This window comes from Nycticebus coucang, chromosome 4 (assembly GCF_027406575.1).
Source record: "Nycticebus coucang isolate mNycCou1 chromosome 4, mNycCou1.pri, whole genome shotgun sequence".
NCBI classification, from domain to species: domain Eukaryota; kingdom Metazoa; phylum Chordata; class Mammalia; order Primates; family Lorisidae; genus Nycticebus; species Nycticebus coucang.
Genome location: NC_069783.1, coordinates 10,315,172 through 10,334,993, shown reverse-complemented (window position 1 = coordinate 10,334,993; position 19,822 = coordinate 10,315,172). Strand labels below are relative to the sequence as shown.

The 19,822-nt window shown below is 45.0% G+C and overlaps 1 protein-coding gene across 11 annotated transcripts in view; it reads right to left on the bottom strand.

Moving 5' to 3' along the window:
- LPIN1 (lipin 1) overlaps positions 1-19,822 on the bottom strand; it is a 143,676-nt gene that overhangs the window by 31,569 nt on the left and 92,285 nt on the right. For 10 of the 11 annotated variants that reach the window (XM_053587294.1, XM_053587293.1, XM_053587291.1 and 7 more), the window contains 9 exons: positions 19,184-19,309; positions 17,614-17,721; positions 14,197-14,326; positions 11,241-11,541; positions 10,078-10,171; positions 9,263-9,453; positions 7,071-7,164; positions 5,741-5,810; positions 2,165-2,257 (listed from right to left, as the gene is read on the bottom strand). In XM_053587294.1, coding sequence (XP_053443269.1) covers positions 2,165-2,257; positions 5,741-5,810; positions 7,071-7,164; positions 9,263-9,453; positions 10,078-10,171; positions 11,241-11,541; positions 14,197-14,326; positions 17,614-17,721; positions 19,184-19,309 — 1,207 coding nt within the window. The remainder of the gene's footprint in view (positions 1-2,164; positions 2,258-5,740; positions 5,811-7,070; positions 7,165-9,262; positions 9,454-10,077; positions 10,172-11,240; positions 11,542-14,196; positions 14,327-17,613; positions 17,722-19,183; positions 19,310-19,822) is intronic. The other variant, XM_053587297.1, reaches the window with a different exon arrangement.

The following is a 19,822-nucleotide window of genomic DNA, read 5'->3' as shown; positions in this document are numbered from 1 at the left end:
AACAAAATCTCCTTACCTACAGTCATTTGGACATTTCTTTAATAAAGAAAATGAACAACATAAGCAACATAAAAGGGTGACCCTCTTCACATCTGAGTAGTACATACAATACTTCATGCTCTTACAAGCACATAAATATATTTGCTAGAACACACCCAGTTATTGTCAATTTATTGATTGAGTCAAGTAACAGCTACCACTATTTGCAAAATTTAATTTGGCTCGTTCAAAAACATATAGCTACCAGAAATAAAGATATTTCAGATTTTTTTTTTTTTGAGAAATACTTAACTTCACGAATGTTCCTTACTTTGACCTGGCATCACCTTTGATTCTAACAGATGAGAATTAGATACTCCACAAGTAGGTCTTCGAAATATATTTCTGCTTTGAATTCTAGAGTATTCTGCTCTCTATTAAGAAAACTAGAAAGGTCCTTTATGCCTTAAAAAGTAAAGAATATATATTTGCTTTAACTTATTTATACCCCCTTGAACATCAAACAAAATAGTAAAACAAATCAGTAAAACTCAGATATACTAACGGAAAATGACAAAGAACAATCACGTCTTGATAAAAATCTTCCAGCAAACTTTTCTCTAGAGTTTCTTTTACTATTAAAACAACCAACGTGACTTTTTCTTTGTCGTTTCTTCATACTATATTCCAAAATTAATCATCGTTCCCTCAACGAATACTCGCCTAACCCCTACTCTGGGTGTAATATGAATGCCAGGAATATCAAAGGAATCCAAACCATATATGGTCTCTGCCATCATTAAGTTTAGTGTCTGGAGGAGGAAAGAGATGTTGAGCAAATAGTCACACTAATAAGTATATAATTATAAGCTCTGACACTATTTATGAAGGGAAAGTTCACAGGCAGAGAACAGCAGCAGGCCAGGCTAATCTGTGGTGAAGGGCTGAGGCTGAGCTGCTAGCTCACCAAGTGAAGAGAGGGAGAGGAGTCCTGAGAACACCTGGGGAAGAAATGACATGTGCAAAGGCCCTGGGGTAGAGGTGCTTTAGCCATCACAATGAGAGAGTGCAGAGGGCCTGGGGAGAGTAGCAAAGATGAGGGTAAAGAGGCAGGAAAGCTCAACAGTACACGAGTGCTGCAGACCATGGTAAGGACGCTCACTGGTCGTCACTGGGAGCGCCTGGTCCCCTAAAGAGACTGATCCAAGGACAACACAGGGAATGCAGAAGAGAAGGCAAGGGACCATGTGTAATTAGCACTGGGAGAAAATGATGGTAGTTAGATTTGCGGAGCAGAGCTGGAGAAAGAAGGATACATTTGAGAAATAGTAAGGGGATAAACTGACAGGACTCAGAGGGAGTGGGGAGAAAAAAGGAAAAAATCTACTCGACACTCTGTGTGGCCAGTGAGGCCACTTGCAGACCGTGGTTCCAATGATGGAAGAGCTTTCTGGACTTGCAGGAGTCCAACTGTAGAGAGGATGAGTCTGAAATGCCTTGAAGCATCTACACAGATGACTACTTGGTTGGTTGTTTGACAAACGAGTGTGGAGTAGGAAAGAATGTCTGGTTTGGAAATAAAAATAGAATCATCCCCGTGGACAAATGGGGAAGGTCAGGAGTAAAAGCAGAAGAGAAGATGACCCCTGAGGACCCTTGGTAAGGGCGCAGCGGGGGTGGCAGGGGTGGGGGTAGGGGGAGGGCCAGGGAAAGCCAAGCAAGAAAAGTGCGTCAACAAACAGGTGGACAGGTCAACGAAGACCTGAAAAAAATCACAGGCACTTATAGAGACAGAAGCCAAAGCCATGTGCAGTTAGACCTGTGACTTCAGGGAAATGACTGATATGAATTTGTCTGTCCCTCTAAGTGAAGAGGATATAACTCAAACTATCCTCACAGCGAAAGGGAGATAATGTTTCAAACGAGAAACTAAACAACCAGTTAGAATCCCTTCTTCTTACAGAGGGGATGGTGGGGATCTGACTAACAGGGGTGCACCCCACTCTGCCCACCCCTCACTCTTCCTCCCTGCGCGCCCTGAGTACCATGCGGGTGAACCCACTTTGTGACAGAGCAGGCTCATGGAAACTCATGCTTATTTCTCTGATGTAAGTACACAAAAAATTAACTTCACTGCCCCAAACTAGAATCTGCTGAGCTGAGTTGTTTTGTTTTTCGTGCTTACCTCTTTGATTGTGGTGTTTCTTCCCCTCCAGGAAAACCACCATCTTCCTCCCTTTTTAGGCATCTTATCCCTCATGATGGATTCCACAGTGGCCTGTTTTAAATGGATGGCAACATAAATAATGGAAGCAAAAAAAGATCAACTTAGCACATTCAAACCAAAAGAAACATACATGCAAATTAAAGTACGATTAAAAAAAAAAATCAGAGAGAAAACAGAACATACTGTTTGTGAGTTAAAAATTTTGGAGAAGCAAAACCTAATGGCATCCAAAATTACATCAAGGTAACTTAAGCATGAAGACTTGAGAAGGTGTTAAAGGAATAAACAAACAACAAATAAAATACAACACGACGACAACAACGGAAAAAAAAAAGAAAGCATTAAAAATCATTAGTGATTAGTAAGACCAGAAGTTTTCAAATTAAAGTGGCTAACTGGTTAAGATACTGTTACCCTCAATATGATGATTATAAAATAAAATATGAAAATGGTTCATATGAGGTATAGGATAAAACAGTTTTCCACAAAATGTAAAATACACAGAAATTTTTATTAAGTATAAATTCCAAATTTTGACATTAATAGGTGTATTTGACTTAAAATCTATACTTTTATCCTCGCTGAATACATTTTGATGGGAGATATTACATACGAATTAATAACTTTCTAAGTCTTTCCAAACAGCAAAATATCTATCTTGAGGCTAATTCTAGGGCCCAGGTAAATGGTATCTAATGCCCCTTCTTCAGTTTACAGAACTTTCAGTATTCAGATACCTCAGATGAGAGAAAGAGTTGAGTCCTTTAAGTCATCAGGGTAGAGGTAAGTGGACAGATAGATAATTCATTATTTAGCTTAAAAGATTTAGCGTAAAAGACCCTGAGTACACTAAAAGGCAAATCACGCACACCTTCTTCATGAGCAGGACAATTCATAAAGATGTCAATTACTCTATTTTCCCTAAATCCACCCTTAAATGTAAAAAAAAAAAAAAAAATCCTGATTTAAGGGGCAGCGGGGAGAGGAGAGGAGAAAGGAGGGAGAAGAAGAAAGAAAAAAACTAACAAGATTATTCTCAGACCTAGACAAACTCTTTCTTAAGCTCATTTGAAAAACAAATTCTCGGGCAGAACAGTAACCTAGCTCTGCTGGATATTAAAATAGATTTAAAAGCTACAGTACCTAAAAGAATGCAGTGTTGTTACAAGAGTAAACACATGGCAGGAAGGGACGACAAAGTCCAGAAATAAATCTAAATTCACAGAGAAATCTAATAGAGGACAAGTCGTAATTGCCCACCCATGAGGAAAGGGTGATTTAATAAATGGTGGTGGTATAATTAATTTGGCAGCTAAGTCAGATCCTATTAGTTACCCACACGCCTTCCCTGTCTTTCTTGCCAATAGACCAGAAACTCTGTTGGAGAATGTACGTTTAGGGAAGGAGGCAGGTCAATATCCGCAGCGCCAACCTTCCCTGATCTAAGTCATTCATGTCATTCCACTGTTCTGCCAACAGTGAGTTTAGAACTGATTGTGTGACCAAGTTTTAGCCAATAAAATGTGAGATATCTGCTCCCAGCCTTCCTGTTTTAGATGTGGTTGGCTGAGGAAATGATGGGCAGAGTGGTCATCTTGTAACAACCACAAAGGAAAAGCCGAGAAGTTCACAGAGCAGCCAAGCCAAATTAACCAATGATCATCAACGGAGATAATAAACCCCTAGTACGTAAGCCACTTCTAGTCATTCTGTTTCCTAAAACCAAAAGCACCCTAACTAATTCAGTAACTAGTTAGGAAAAAAAAAAAAATGGTTCCTGATGCCCTTATTACTCTCAAAATAAAATCCAAATAGCTCAAAGATTTAAAATGAAAGAAAGCGTGGGAAGAAAACGCAGGACACATTTCCACAAGTTTTGCAAATGAAGTAGCAAGGCCATTCCAAGCATGATACGAAACCTGGCAGTCATAAAAGATAAGACTGACAGACTCTACATACAAAAATAATTCCTTTACTGGGCAGTGCCTGTGGCTCAAAGGAGTAGGGCACCAGCCCCATATGCCAGAGGTGGCGGGTTCAAACCCAGCCCTGGCCAAAAACTGCAATAATAATAATAATAATAATAATTTCTTTATTAGAGAAATGCCATAAATGAGTCAAATATTACTGACTAAACCTGGAAAAATATTCAATAGACCTATCACAAGAACTAATTTCTTCTAAGTTTCAAAGCCAAGTGTCTCTCTTTTTCTGTGAATAAATTCTTTAATTACATGACTATTGCATTTAACATAAAAATTTGCCCTAGGCTGGGGCGGCACCTGTGGCTCAGTGGGTAGGGCGCCAGCCCCATATACCGAGGGTGGCGGGGTCGAAACTAGCCCCAGCCAAACTGCAACAAGAAATAGCCGGGTGTTGTGGCAATCGATAGTCCCAGCTACTCAGGAGGCTGAAGCAAGAGAATTGCCTAAGCCCAAGAGGTGGAGGTTGCTGTGAGCTGTGACGCATGGCACTCTACTAAGGGTGACAAAGTGAGACTCTGTCTCAAAAAAAAAAAAATTTGCCCTAGGGCATGGATACCAGGGCAGGAACAAAATAAAAACTGTTCTGCAGAACACGCCCTCGGCCCAGTCCATTATGAATTCCACCAAAGACGAAAGGTCCCAATCCCCAGATCACAACACACACAGGTAGAACCAAGAAGAGGCAAGTGGAGAGTCCAGAGTCAGACGGAATCTTCAAGAATCTCAGACATTAGAGCCGTCCAAGTAGCACAAAGCACTTGCTTAGTGTTCAAAGATCACAGATGGGCTCTGCAGCAAAAAGAATGTACAACCAGAGGAAAATACAACATTAAAGTGGGCGGTGCCTGTGGCTCAAAGGAGTAGGGCGCTGGCCCCATATACCAGAGGTGGTGGGTTCAAACCCAGCCCCGGCCAAAATAAATAAATAAATAAAAATTTAAAAAGTAACAATTCCTGACTGGCTGTCCAGGGAACTACTCAGGAGAGGGTGACACACTGTGGGCTGGTAGGTTGTGCACCTCCCCTCCTAACTCATCCCTGCAGCCACTCACCCCCTCTGCCCTGCAGACTACAAGCTGCCCAGGCTCTGTGCCGGCTCCTGCCTCAGGGGAACAGGCATGCCGCTGGCTTCTTGGCTGAGCAATGCCCGAGGCTGGCGCTGGCACGTGCTGTGTCCCATGCCTCTCTGTACCCAGCCAGTGCCTGCTGCAGCCCTTCCACAGGGGCGTTCCCCTCCCTGCACCCTCACTGGGTCCTGCCACCCATCTGCTCTGCCTCTACTTGTGTCCCTAGCATGGCAGCTGTTAGAAAAGGGATCCTTGGTCTGCTCTGCCACAACTGTGGGGGGTCTGCTTGATAAGGAGGAGGGGAAAGGATGTTCAAGGTGTCAGAAAAGATCTCAAACTCCTGACATGTCTGCTCGCGAACTTCAAAAGAGCATAATGTAATTGACTTCGCGGTTTCCAAAATAAAAGTTAAATTCCAACCACCCAGCTCAACCTCCTCACCAAGACTAGTGTCCCCTTTTCTTCCTCATATTAAAGCTCACCTTTGGCAGAGGTTTCTGGAAGGCCTGCATTGCCAGGAGTAGGGGTGCTGCTGTTGTCCAGTTATAATATCTAACACGGAACAACGAAACGGATGTCAACAAACCAAGGATCAGACCAAAAACCTTTCTAATACCAAGCAAAGCAGTCATGAAAAGCTCTAGAACCCCAGCAAGGTCCTTAGAAAGCTCAATACATCCCCCTACCCACACCCCACCCAAGCAGAGACACCCCCCCACCTCCCACCCCCACCACCGGCCGTCAGCAACCCAAACTCCACCATGCGCTCGCCGACCAAACCACAGCCTGCCTGTGCCATACGCTGCCTCCTTTCAGGGGAAGCTCAGCACAAGTTAATGTGTAAAATGTCCATAGCTTCCACTAAGGGAGAAAGCTTGCTAACCGTCTGCAAAAATGCCTACACATCCCTTGACCTCAGATAATAAAGTCTGTGAAGGGGGGAAATGCAGGTTACACCATTATATACTCACGCCGTGCGGGGTCTCACAGACTATGCACAGGACGTCCCACGCTCAGTTATAAAATCCAGTGCCCATGAATATTAAAACCCCTAAGACTGACAGTTACATAGCCTTTTGGCTGTGATGCCAATTCTACTGGCATAAACATTTGCCAATAGTGAAGAAAAAATAATGTGGTTTATAGCCGGGCGTTGTGGCGGGCGCCTGTAGTCCCAGCTACTTGGGAGGCTGAGGCAAGAGAAACGCTTAAGCCCAGGAGCTGGAGGTTGCTGTGAGCTGTGTGAGGCCACGGCACTCTACCGAGGGCCATAAAGTGAAACTCTGTCTCTACAAAAAAAAAATAATAATAATGCGGTTTAACAAAGATTTTATTTGGGGCTGGGTACAGCGGCTCATGCCTGTAACCCTAGCACTCTGGGAAGCCAAGGAGGGTGGATTGTTTGAGCTCAAGAGTTCAAGACCAGCCTGAGCAAGAGCGAGAGACCCCCCCCATCTCTAAAAATAGCTGGGTGTTGTGGTGGGCACCTATAGTCCCAGCTACTCGGAAGGCTGAGCAAGAGGCCAAGAGTTTGAGGTTGCTGTGAGCAATGACACCACAGCACTCTACCAAGGGTGACAAAGTAAGACTTGGTCTCAAAAAAAAAAAAAAAAATTTTTTTTTTACTTTATATACAATGGCTGTGGGAAGGTACCAAGGTGTGTGTGTCTCTATTTTTCATATTACATGGCTGGATACATCCTGGACAGCCTGGCTACTTCTAAGACTTCATGTCCAGATCTCCGTATTTTAAAAACATGAAACTGAAACAGTACAATGCAACTGCCAAAATGACTTTTAAGGGGTACTTACTTATTCCCAATCTTCACCACAAGATTGGGATCATCAATAATAGCGGGGTTATCCACAAACTGTTGATAGGACACAGCCTGTTCCAAAAATGCATCTGTGACAGTGATCATAGGGCATAAGGGAAAAAGAAAAAGGAAATTCAGTTCACAATTTGGCCTATTTTTCTTTTCTTTTCTTTTTCTTTTTTCCTTTATTTTTTATTTCACTATATTTAGGGGAACAAGTGGTTTTTGCCACTTGGATGTATTATACAAGAACACAGGCCTATATCTCCTTGAATCTCCCACTAGTGTTTTCTGAGAGTTTATGCATCCCAGCTGTGTGGACAACCCTGTAAAGTGTACAAAATGCATTCAGCAATGGGAGCTTCATCTTGTTTGTGGGGAGCGAGGTCTGTGAAGAAATGAAGGGAGGCTGTGGTCAAGACCGAGGGCCCAGGGAGGGGAGCCCTGCAACGGCAGCTGCGTCTGCTCAGGGGTAGGGTGTGGAAACCAGCTCCACGTGCATCTGTGGAGACACAGCAATGGTTACGTGGGGCTCAGGAGCCAGGCTACGTCAGGTTAAGTCATAGTTATTAGGGTGACTTTGGACAAGTTTTTCATCTCCCTAAGCCCAGCCCCCTCCTCTATAGCATGGGGACAACAGTCAATCCATTTCCCAGAGTGCCTGTGAGGACTGACAAGGTCACCAACAGGAAGCCCTGACAAAAGTAAGGATTGGCTCAATGTCAGCGGTCGTGATGGGCACTGTCACGAGCAGAGGTGTGGAGGGGGGGTGCGAAGACTGAATGCTGGCCACGCCCAGCCCAGCAGGAGGCAGCCCCGCTGTGGTCAGTGCCGAAAGGAAGGTGGCAGGGTCAGGTTCTTGGACAGGATCTATGCCCAGGCCCTGGCTTCACTGAACTTCCCCCATTCAGCAGGGCTGTGCCCAGGGCTCTGACAACCTCCAATCCTCTCATGGGAGGTCCCTGAGAAGAACCAAGACCCAGCAGACACTGTGCACTGAGACTCGCCCTGTCTGGGAAGAAAGACCCCTGCCCATGATTCCAATCCAGATGGCCTCTGCATGTGCCCTCACTAGGAATCCTACTCCAAACCTCTAGGTCCACCCCGTGGGGCTCCTGGCCTTGAGAATTGGCCTCATCTGTGTGGATAGGACCCTCATAGAGTCCAAGACCCTGAGTGGACACTTATCTCCCCATGCTGCCGCCCTGCCCCCAGGAACTGCGCGTGCACGGGGGGGATGCTGACAGGACATGGCCTCCTCATGTCCACACCGGCCCAGGGCATGCGCTCACCCATTGGTGACCTCAGAAACGTGACAGGCTGGGTATGAGATGTGTGGTCTTAGGAAAATTGGTTGCAATGAACAGATCAGCTAGGTATGGAAGCAACCCTGTTTCAGCTCAGGACTGGCTGGTTCAAAGCCATGAAGGAACTTCGGGACAGACTGGAGTCCAGGGCAGCAGCCCTGGGCGGGAAGGGGAAATGGAGGTGGCCCAGAAGAGGCAGTGGGGTTAAAGTACATGGCCTTAGTCCCATTCCCTGATAGACAGGACTCGGGAAGATGGAAAAGAGAAAGTAACGGAATATGGTGGAGAAGGTGGGCCAGGCAACTAGGTCCAGTCCCAAAGTTCAGCAGCTGATAACTGCTGACTGCACCAGCTCGGGAGCTTGGGCACACCTCACCACAGAGCTAGCACGAGACACTGGAAAAGCACTGCTACCCACATGGCAGCTGCTCTGAATGCATCAGCTGAGCCCATTCTAATGGCACCCTTCAAATCCAGCCGGGAAGCCTCTAAGACTCCCTCCGAGACCCCAGAGCATCTCTCCCACACCTCAGATGCACCCTGCTTTAATAAGACCAACATTCCCACTAGGCTGCAGGCTCCTGGGGGTCACCTCTGCACTGCCGGCCTGGGGCACAGAACACAGAGTGGGGCTCTACCACCGTGCCTGAAGGATGACCTTGTCACTGCCCAAAACCACGTGCAACCAACCGACAGAACCCTGAGCTCAGCTAACTGCACGCCAGAAACATCTGGGTGGTGAACACAATGAGTCATCTGTGCTGCCACCAACCACAGCACCAGGAAAGCGGCCAGTGACGGGAGCCCATCACACTGGCCAGAGTCTGCGCCTTCTGACCAGCGGCCACCAGAGGGCGCCCTCAGCGCGCGGACGCGGTACCTTTCGTGATCTCCCTGTTGTCGCTGAGGCCGCCGCAGAGCGAGATGGCGATGGAGGGGAGGTCCCTCAGGCCGTCTGAAGTGCTCTCCACGCCGCTGTCCGCGCCCGAACTGCCCACCGACTGCGGGGACTGGTTGGCAGACCGGGCTCCGTTGTCGCTGGCGTGTTTGGCGAGCCCGGGAGGATCTCCGCTGGGAGGAGGGAAAGTGGGGGGTGTTCAGGGTTTTTCCTATTCGTGACCCATCATCATTACGGGGCTCTCTAGAGAGCCGCCACCCTGCAGAGCAGCAGGCAATGTTATCTCAGGACAGATTTTTCATGAAAAATCAAGGAAACAAAGTGAAATCCATCACTTTAGGGGAGGGGACAACTGTGCTTTAGCCCTTCCTGTCTCCTTTATCCCCTCCCAACTCCAAGTGAAATAAACAGGGGAGGAAGCCAGCGTCCTCCAGCCCTGTCCCTGCCACCATCCTCAGACCACAGGGGACCTGAGGGTGGGTCCCCAGGGACAGGCTGACTCTCTCCTCAGGTGCGGGCGGACCCAGCTGCCATTTATTTGGCCTGTGGGCCACTGACCATCCACCCCACCCCCCAGCTCCTGCCCATATCCCTGTCCTGCAACGCCGTCTGGAAGCCACCCACGTCTACAGACAGACCAGAGCTTTCTCCCTGGTGGCTTTTCACAGTAGAAATGTGAGCCACCTGCTGCCTTTTTCTCACATACTTTCTGATCAAACATAAGCAAAAATGGGACTCAGGCAGATTTAATATTCAGATTATAGAAAATGATATGAGGGTATTAAAAGAAATTTTACTTTTTGGGAAAATACAGGGCTGCCACTTCAGGATCCATATCCGTGAGGTCATCCAAGTAGACGCCATCCGAGCCCAGGTGCCTACTTCGTTTATCTGGAAGAGTGAACAGCTCAAGTCACTCTTCCTCAAACCACTCTTCCACAAACGACCTCCGGGGCTTGAACCTGTGGGGACAGCGCCTAAGCGCAGTGCACACACTCGCTCCTCAGCCCCCAGATGGGCCCAGGACCACCAGTGAGAGGCAGTTGGACCCACACGGTTGCAGGTGAGACTGCTCGGCCGCCACTCACCACCGTGTGGCCCCAGCCAACTTCTGCAACTTTGCTGAGCCTCAGCTCCTCCTCTGAGAAGTGCCTGACATGCCCTAAGCACTCAAAAGAGTAAAGCTACTACCATGATCATTATTAAGTGATAAAAGCTTACATAAAGCACTTCCCCATCTAAATTCCAACGCACAGCATCCTAAATTGTGCAGTGCCGGACAGCATAATACACCAGGATTTCAAACTTCCTCTCTACTGCAGGCAGAGAATTATGTACTCGGTTTATACAGATCTAGAAAACCCAACAAAGCTGCCCAGCTAACAGAGATCCGTCCCACCATCAGCACCACTGACACACAGCCAGGTGTGCATCAAACCAGCTCTCAGAGCTCCCGCTCTGTGCCAGCCACTATTTTAAACACTGGGTATAAAAAGGTAAATCAGACAAAAAATATTTTGATCTCAGAGAGTATATATCCAACTAGGGAGAGTCGGGGGGAGGTGGGAACTAATGACAACTTGTAATAGTGATAAATGACAACAGAAATTTAAGTGGGGTAATGCACTAGAATGCACACAATCTTGGATGAGGAAAGGGGAAGCCAAGATTAGCCTAATAATCAACTTTATAAAAGTTCCACAGTAGCCTCTAAATCTCAACATCCCTGATCTATAAGATGAAGAGGTTCATTACATGATCCCCACAAGGCCTCCTTTCATGTCTGGTTTTCTATGACTAAATTCTGGTAATTAATATATTCAGCAAAAGAATAGGACAATTGTCAAGGTTCTGCTTCGACCTTGATTTTCTTGGAACTTTTGAAAGAAGGACCTATAATTTATAGAATTAAAGGCAAAGACTGAATGGGAAGAAAGGTGGGAAGCCCCAGCCCTCATACCTTTTTTCCTAGGAGAATCCGCCTTATTCACGGCCTGGACTGTGCTAGCAGAGGGGGGCTTGAGCTCTTCGATGGCAGGGGAAAGCGGTGCCACCGCCCCTACGGCCCCAGTGTCCTCCTCATTCACAAACTGCATTTCTGTCTGAGACTGGCTCTGGTCCAGCAGTAGCCCCCTGGCCAGTGTTGGTGACTGGTCACTGAAAGCGTCTGAAGATTCGCTCTGGATGGTCTGAAAGTGGATTTTGTCGAAAATTTTTCTACTGCTCAGTGGGCTGGATTCTTTCATCTTGTGTGGAGATGACTAGATCAAAGGGGGGGAGAGAAGGAGAAAGAAGGTCAGAGCAGAGGCAGGCAGGACAACGGAGTTGATAAGGGGGACCAGGCGAGCAGTCAGCCTTGTGGCAGAGACTTCTGAACCTCAGGTTTCATCTGGTGATTTCCACACCTGCCAGAGGGTCCAGAAAACCAAGAACGTTAGTTCCAAAGCAAATGCACTTTCACATAAAACACCAACTGCCAAACAGAAGTGAGGGAAAATAGTAACGCCACCAGAGGGAGGGATGGCCGACAAACGCCCATCAGCAGAAGGAGAAGTGCCATCAGACAATGGAGCATTCTGCAGCAGTGAGAATACACCATTACAACTACATGCAACGGTGTGGCCGAATCTTGCAAAACTAATCTCTGCTATTAGAAGTCAAGGTCATGTTTATCCTTGTGGAGGGCAGAGGTGTGGCATGTTCTGCACCTCAATCTGGGTGCAAGGTGCATGATCTGTTCGCATTGTATAAGTGCATTACGCTGCATCTCCCTCCCCGTGTGCTATATTTCATCAAGTTTATTCCCAAAATGAGAGTGTGTAAGAGTGTAAGTAGAGTGGTTCACGAGTGGGACATTAATATTTCTGATTCTACCCCCCAGAGGGATTTCCCATTATAGAAAAGATTTATTCAAAATTAAAAATATTGCAAGGGTACATGTCAAATCTATTAAGAGGAGAGTATAAAAGTCTTAACACAGGCCGGGCATGGTGGCTCACGCCTGTAGTCCCAGCGCTGTGGGAGGCCGAGACAGGTGGATTGCCTGAGCTCAGAGGTTCAAGACCAGTATGAGCAGCAGTGAGCCAGAGTAAGACCCCGTCTCTACTAACATCAAAAACAGCCAGACGTTGTGGTGGGCGTCTGTAATCCCAGCTACTGGGGAGGCAATGGGACAGAGTATCGCCAGAGAAAGAACATCTAAAAAAAAGAAGAAAGAAAATGAACAAAAAAAGAGAAAAAAGTACTTTAAACAAAGAATGAACAAGCAAGCTGAAATTAAAAATGAAAAAAAAAGTCTTAACACAATGATTAAGTGAGGTGAAAGCTATGTTAAGCAGTTTGATGTAAGCGTTCCAGATTGTATATAAAATCAGCACATCGTACCCCATAAATGCATTAATGTATACAGTTATAATTTAACTAAAAAATTTGTTTAAAAAAACGAAAACAAAAATGTGGTTTATGGGATAGAAAGGGGGCAGGAAGTATTCTCTTTTCTGTCTGATCTCTCACCTTCTATCACAAATAAAAATAATACTATAGTAGATTTGTGGTTAGAACTGTTTTGCCAGAAGCGATGGCTTTGCACTTTAAGGCTGTTTCCCCAGCAACTAACAACATGAATTTAAGATAATCGCCAGGTCACCACTGCGGCTGTGGGCAGAGAAATCAGCATTTGCTGTGAAAGTGAACCGTCACCTGGAGAGGAAATGCACCCACTATGTCAGCCTCAACCGATCTGCTCTCCAAAACGTCGCCCAACTCAAGTTGCACCAGGCATGTGTTCAGGCTTCAGTCAGTCATACTACAAACATTTAATGGGAATATAAGAAGCTGTAGCATCTTCTTAAGACCTTACAATATTTAAAGGAAAAAGAAAAGGCTGCAATGTAATTCAAGATGCTTACAATACACTGGAATATGAAATAAAATTTCTTGAAAGATTTCATGTTTCCGGAAACCTATGTACCATTCTGATTATCCGCCTGCTCGTGAACTTGAAGCATTTTGAAGATGGAGAAAAGGAGACTCAGTGTGAAGACGGTACAGCCAAGGGAAAAGGATGCAAATATCTAAAGAAATCTGCCAGGCATTCCACAACACATTATCCGAGTTAACCTCCCGAAAACTCTGAGCAGCATCTATTGTTTTCTCACATTTTATAAATGAAGACGCTGCAGTTCAAGGAGGCCCAGTGATTTGCCTAAGGTAACCTTGCTAGCAAGTGGTAGAGCAGGGATGCTATCCCAAGACAGTCTGCCTCCAGGCTGTTTCTCTATTTCTTCTGGAGATCCCCTCGGGGTCAAATTCGGGGCCCCGCCAATAATAATGGTCATACATCCTTGCTACTTGATAAATCAAAGCCTTAAAACTTCCTGATTTCCTAATAGGCCCAAATCTGTCATTTCTGCTTTATTAGCCGTTCCCTCTGCCCGTGCTCTTCCAAAAGCATCTCTCCGGGAGGGACTCATGAGCCCGTAGATTCAGTTTTTGCAACTCACTGGGCCTGTCATTCTGCAGACTTGGCTCCCAACTCTCTCTCCCCGGGACTTCTCACCCATCATCTCTGGCCTCTAAGAAGTAAGAACTGGGAGGTATTTTTGTTCACAGCTTGAAGATGGCAGGATTTGTGTGTAAGTTGTAGTTTTTTATATTTAACTTGTATTTAGTTGTGATTTAAAAAAAATTAGAGCCTGAGAGTAGTCCTGTTATGTTTAAAATACATAAATGTAATGAGATCCCTTTATAAAGTTAATAATGGGGGGAAATGTAATTCTGGAGTTCAGACCATGTTTTCATTTACCTCCAAACTCCGGGAAGTTACGCTTCCTGGCTGTGATAGGATACTAATTCCATGGGATGTAAGCTAAGTTAGAAATCTTCAGTATGTGCCAAAACTGCAACTAAAGACCTACCTTTGCAGCTTGCGGCAATTCTCCCCAAAGCCAGAGCATTTCTAGGTTACTCTTCTGCCCGGTCCTGTCCACAGACTTACTGACCAATTCAGAGTCACTTTTAGGCGTTGAAGGCCGGGAACCTGAAGGACTTAAGTAAACACAAAGCCACGATTAAAGTGGGGGAAAAAAAAAAAAAAACTTTTAAAAATGTTTTTGGCCCAGAGCCATGCTCAGATAACCCAGAAAACGCACCCAACCTGCCGCTGCCTTATGAGCATTTCATGTCAATCCCTCCCTTTGGCCACCAGAGGTCATTGCCATCAGCGTCTAGATAGAAAGTGCTCCCAATTTGGGTTCCCTGCCCCAGCCTGCTGCCAACCCCAAAGAAGAGAAGATGAGAACAAGAAGTAGCCTAGAAGAGGAATGTCAAAAAGAAAAAGAGAGACAAGGGAAGAGAAAGGAAAAAGAGTTTGCTCTTACCTCAAAACCTCCACCCTGCCCCACCTCACCCTGAGCCCACCTCACCCTGAGCTCACGGCTCCTGCACACCCAATTGCCAAATCAAGTGTCTCAACTCTCAGATGCCTATGAAAGGGTCTTGGCCAGCTCTCGTATGCACCTGCTGTATCTATTTTTAAGGCATTTGTAAATCTGTACTAACTGTGGAAACAGAGTTACATCACACGTCCAATCCACAAATACACTCCAAGTTGAGACTTTATAAAATCGCATCTTCCAGGAATATTTCACAGGACCCACGGTTAGCTAAGGCCCGTTCTGTGAGCATGTATCACGGTGTTCCATGGTCGGGCCAGCTTCTCAGGGGTTGCCACGCGCTCTCTCAGCCCTGATTTTACTCTTCAGAACGAAACAAAGTCTTACTGCTGCTCAGCCCAAGGAACCACCCAAACGTAATCAACTTACCCACAAGCTGCTCGGGATTCTAAACAACGTGTGGAAATATGAATTATTTACAGCAGTAGGTATTGTCATTACTTAACTACTTGTTTTTATTCTCCTGCACCATTTCCTCCAGAGGAAGATGGCAGTTTTCAAACAGAACAGGAAATAAAGCTGCCACGATGTCCCCTCGCGTCTCTCCCACCAGCCTTGTCTAGTCTCCTCAGCGACCTCTCACGGATGTGGTCTGTCTCATTCATCTGCTCGAGTCAGATTTTGACTCCAACTGGTCTTTCCTGTTAGTACGAGGTGAGCTCACGGTGACACAGAACTTGTATCCAGTAAGCATGGTCTTACTGGAGAAACTGATCCTGCACCTCTTTGGTCAAGCCACCTGAAGCAAACAAACCAAGGACTGTCCCTCCTTCATTTCCCACTGACGTGCACACAGCCGGTCCCTTCCCCTTGGGCGCTCACCGACCACGGATCTCTCTCAAGGCCCCTCCTGCACCCCATCTCACCTGTCTGTGGAGAGGAGGTACCCCAGGTGCCACACTCTGAGAGCTTGTACACCAGGACACCCTACTCCAACACACATACTCTTTCCTGCCCTTCGGGGAGCTGTCCCCTAAGAAGGGGTGCTGGACCCCACATGGTCAAACATGCTCCCTGCCTTCCAACATCTCTTGCTTCTATATTTAAGACTTTTCTCCAAAGGAGCAATGCATTCCTGGCACTGATGCACCCACGGTACCAGTGTAACAGGAAACAGAAGTGCTGTGACCTTCCGTGAGGGGCCCTCATGCATGTGCCTGTGAGCTGGACCCGTTCTTTCTCCAGGGTCCTCACAGAAGTCCATCCTAACTGGCTAACCAGCCCCAGACCTCAACATACTTGTTTAAAAAGTTCTCGCCATCATATTTTATCAGATAAAACATAGCTTATATTTTGTCATAAGTTCTTTAGAATAACAAATTATCTTACTGACAACAAATTAAGTAAAGCCCTTTAGACTGAGCTTGCTGTGCAGCAGGGGTCAGCAAACTTGCTCTGTAAAGGGCCCAGTGGGAAACATCTTGGGCTTTGTGAGTTATCTGATCTCTGCCACAACTACTCAACTCTGCAGTAGTGACATGAAAACAACTGTAGCCAAAATATAAAGCAACTGGCTGTGCTCCGGCAAAACTTTACAAAGGCAGGTGGCAGGCTGGACTTGGCCCATGGGCTGTAGTTTGCCAAACTCTGCTTAGAAAGAATGAAAATGTTGAACACAGTTCTCCTGCAGCACCTCCAGACTCCGAGATTCCTAACATTCTGGGTCTTTCATAAAAGCCACAGCCCACAGGGATTCCATAGAGGCGTTCAGGTTTGCAAGCACACAGGATTAAAGAGGCAAGGCCTGCGTGAAAGTCATAAGGTACAAGTCCCACCTCTCGCAAGAAATACGCCACCACCAGAGTTGCCGCCCACGGCACACTTTCTCTAAAGGATTCAGTACACAAATACACATGTACTTTCTGTCCTTGGTCATTGAGAATTCAGACAGACTGAGGATGACCTGAGAAAATGGGTCGCCATGCTGAGTGTGACTTACCAGAAACTTGATTCCAAAATGCGCTAGTATCAAGTAATTCGACTTTTAAAATCAAGGGTTGTTTAAAAAGTAAGCTTACAAGGTCAGTCACTGGCTTTTATAAATAAGGTATTTATTAGCCTTATAATAGTGGTCAGCAATTGTGCCAGTTCCAAAAAGGCAAATTAGCTAATTGTTTATAACTTCGTTGCCTCGTTTTAAAATGGCCTTTCTTTTGCATATGTGACATTGAATGAAGCACACCCTTCTTTAATCAAAAAGAAAAATGTTTTCCACTTAGGCATTAATCATCACTTCATTTGCTAGGGTTTATAAAGTAAAGTACTGATGGCTACAACGTAGGCAGGTTAAAACCTCAGGCCAAAACCTCAGATAATAGCATCAGATGAAAATCAAACCTGTCTCCTAAAGCTGAGATCCCACCCGCTAGTCTTCAAAATTCTCTTTTAGAAATTCTGTGGAAAATGTCTAACTCCATTATGCAGACAGCCTAACAAGCTATTTAAATATTTATAATAGATGACTTATACTAAAGAGGCATCCAAAAATATCTTGTGAACTTATTTGTCAAACAACCCTAGACGCAGAAGATTGCATTCCCAATCTATGTTTTATTATTCTATTTTTAAAGCACTCCACGGAGTTAGGTAGAATGACATACTTAAACACAATTCCCAGAGAATCAAATTCAGGACTTTAAAAAAAAAAAAAATCTAATAATCTACAAGTATTACGATGAAAGGAAAATAATGCTCTCTACGGATTGTCTTCATGAGTAATTTGGTTAGTTGGTGAAGTAGATTGTAAGAGTTAGATCAAATTTTTCACTTTGTATAGGAATTTTCTCCGAAAAGTAATTGGGTTAATGATAAAATAGAAGAGTTAGATCAGAATTTTCATTATTGAATACGTTATTCAAGTGGAGAAGATAACTCAGCTACCTTTCCGAAGAATGGAAGTGGGAGAATTGTGGAGGACAAGAACTAGACAGACCTCCCTCGGCAGCAACTGCAAGGTGGGGGGGAGTCCTTTTGCGATCTACCAGGTTACTGGACACCACACATCATACACATTAAAAGAAAGAAAAAAAATTATAGGTCAATTAGATTAAAGGGGATCTCATATAAATTATCTGACTATACTCAATAATGACATTTGTAAGAAAACAAAAATACTCAGGCATCTGACAACAGCAGAGGACTGTCCGCTGAAATCGCTAAGAAATCAACACAAATTTCCTGAGCAACAGAAACAGGAAGCTGCCGAAAGAGCTATTTCACTTTCTATTTCACCCATGTGCCCGTAGAAGATTTGGTCTGTCTTTGATCACACTTTAGTGCTTATTCAAACCACATAATCCCAAGATTTGATTATCTGTGCTGTCAACTCTGTTTAAAGAAAATACATAATTCTAGGTATAGAACTGTATCTCTGTATCCTCGTTGGTAATTCATTTGACAGTGGTCAGGTCTACACAATCTGGCTCAGTTATTATTCTGATTCATTTAAAAAAAAAAAAACATTAAAGACAGACAAACAGGGCTGTGTTTAAATTTAAAAGAAATTAAAAGAAACATTTTAAACATAGCCCTGCCCGGACCTGTCGTTAATGTTTTTCTTTATGAATCCAGAATAACTGCGTCAGATTACATAGAACTGAGCGCTGTCAAGTTACCCTTGAGAAAAACTCTGGCTTCCTCTGTCATTTAGACCAGTGTTTCCCAACCTTTTCCTCATTACCACCACACTCTCAAGCATTCTGAGAAATGAATGGCCTGCCACCATGAGATTTTAATGCTATGACCCTTTAGAGACCACAAATTATGTCTAAGATTTTGTCTAAGACATGTTATCATGTCTAAGATTTGGGGACCACCCAAGAACCGTTTTTCATCCCAATTATTATGACCAGTGCTGAGAATTCACTATTTTCCTTTGGAAAACTACTCGGAGGGACTCACATATTCTCATAGGCACCAGTGATTTAAAGACTTCCAGGTGGGGTGAGGGGGAGCAGTGCAGGAAGGCACTCTGCAAGCTGAGCAGCTCTAGGCCCTCAAATTTATACAGAACCTCGAAGGCAACTTGCAAGTCCATTTCAGGGAAATACATGCTCCTGAATTCAGTAGAATGAATGACACGTGAGGGAGGCAGTGTCTGGACAGCCCTGAATGATGTCTCTGTTTCAAATTTCACTTTAGGACTAAGGACCAAGCAAGAGCTCTGCAGCCCTGTTTTCTCCTATTAACCATCAGCATCCGGTAACTTAAGTGCCTTTCTACACAGCTAACAGCTGTATTTGCAGATGGATTCAGACTTAGACAGACGTCTGTGATCTGCACATGTTCTATTTTTAATCCTAATCCTCCTATTGCATTCTTTTCTGGTCCTAATTAGTTTCACTTTTGATTTCACTGTTTTTCTAGACCTGCTTCCTATAAATGACTTCAGATCCTCTGCACTGGGACAGGTGAACATGCTTAGACACAGACAGACACACAGGCAACTTACCTGGGGCTGGGCGACCACTCTCTATCTGAATTAGGGTATGAAGATGACTGAGGATAAGTGGAGACCAGGGAAAGGTTTTCCTTAGGAAGATCATCTTGGAAGGGAGGCATATCATTAGGAAGAGTTCTGGAGGAAAAAAAAAAGATTAAAGTCAAAGGATTTTTAGTTGATAGATTCCTAATAAAGTTGAGTTCCAGTTTTTTCTTGATTACCTCTAGGTGCTTTGTGTATTATCAGGACCTCTTTTTTAACATCCAGGCATAGTCCAGGCAATGGAGGGTGGAAGGCGAGGCACAGGCATATATCAAGGTGCTCGTGTGTTTATGCCGGCTGAATTATGAATTTAAAGTCATTTGGACTCAGACATACACACGATGCTCAACTGCCCTCTCCTCCCCGAGGCACCTGACTGCTGCCTGCATGCTCCCCGGTCCTGAAGCCTAGAAAGGGAGATCCACCCAGGATGGTATGAAACCCAGGCCAGGTACCGGCAGTGCTGCCAGACAACTCTTAACCCCCATTCACATGTCGTGCTTCATTCAACAAAATAAAGAAATGACATCAACCCAGTGTGTCTCACAATCACAAAATGATTGCAAAACCACCTCATGTCAGATACACACAGACTCACTATTTCTT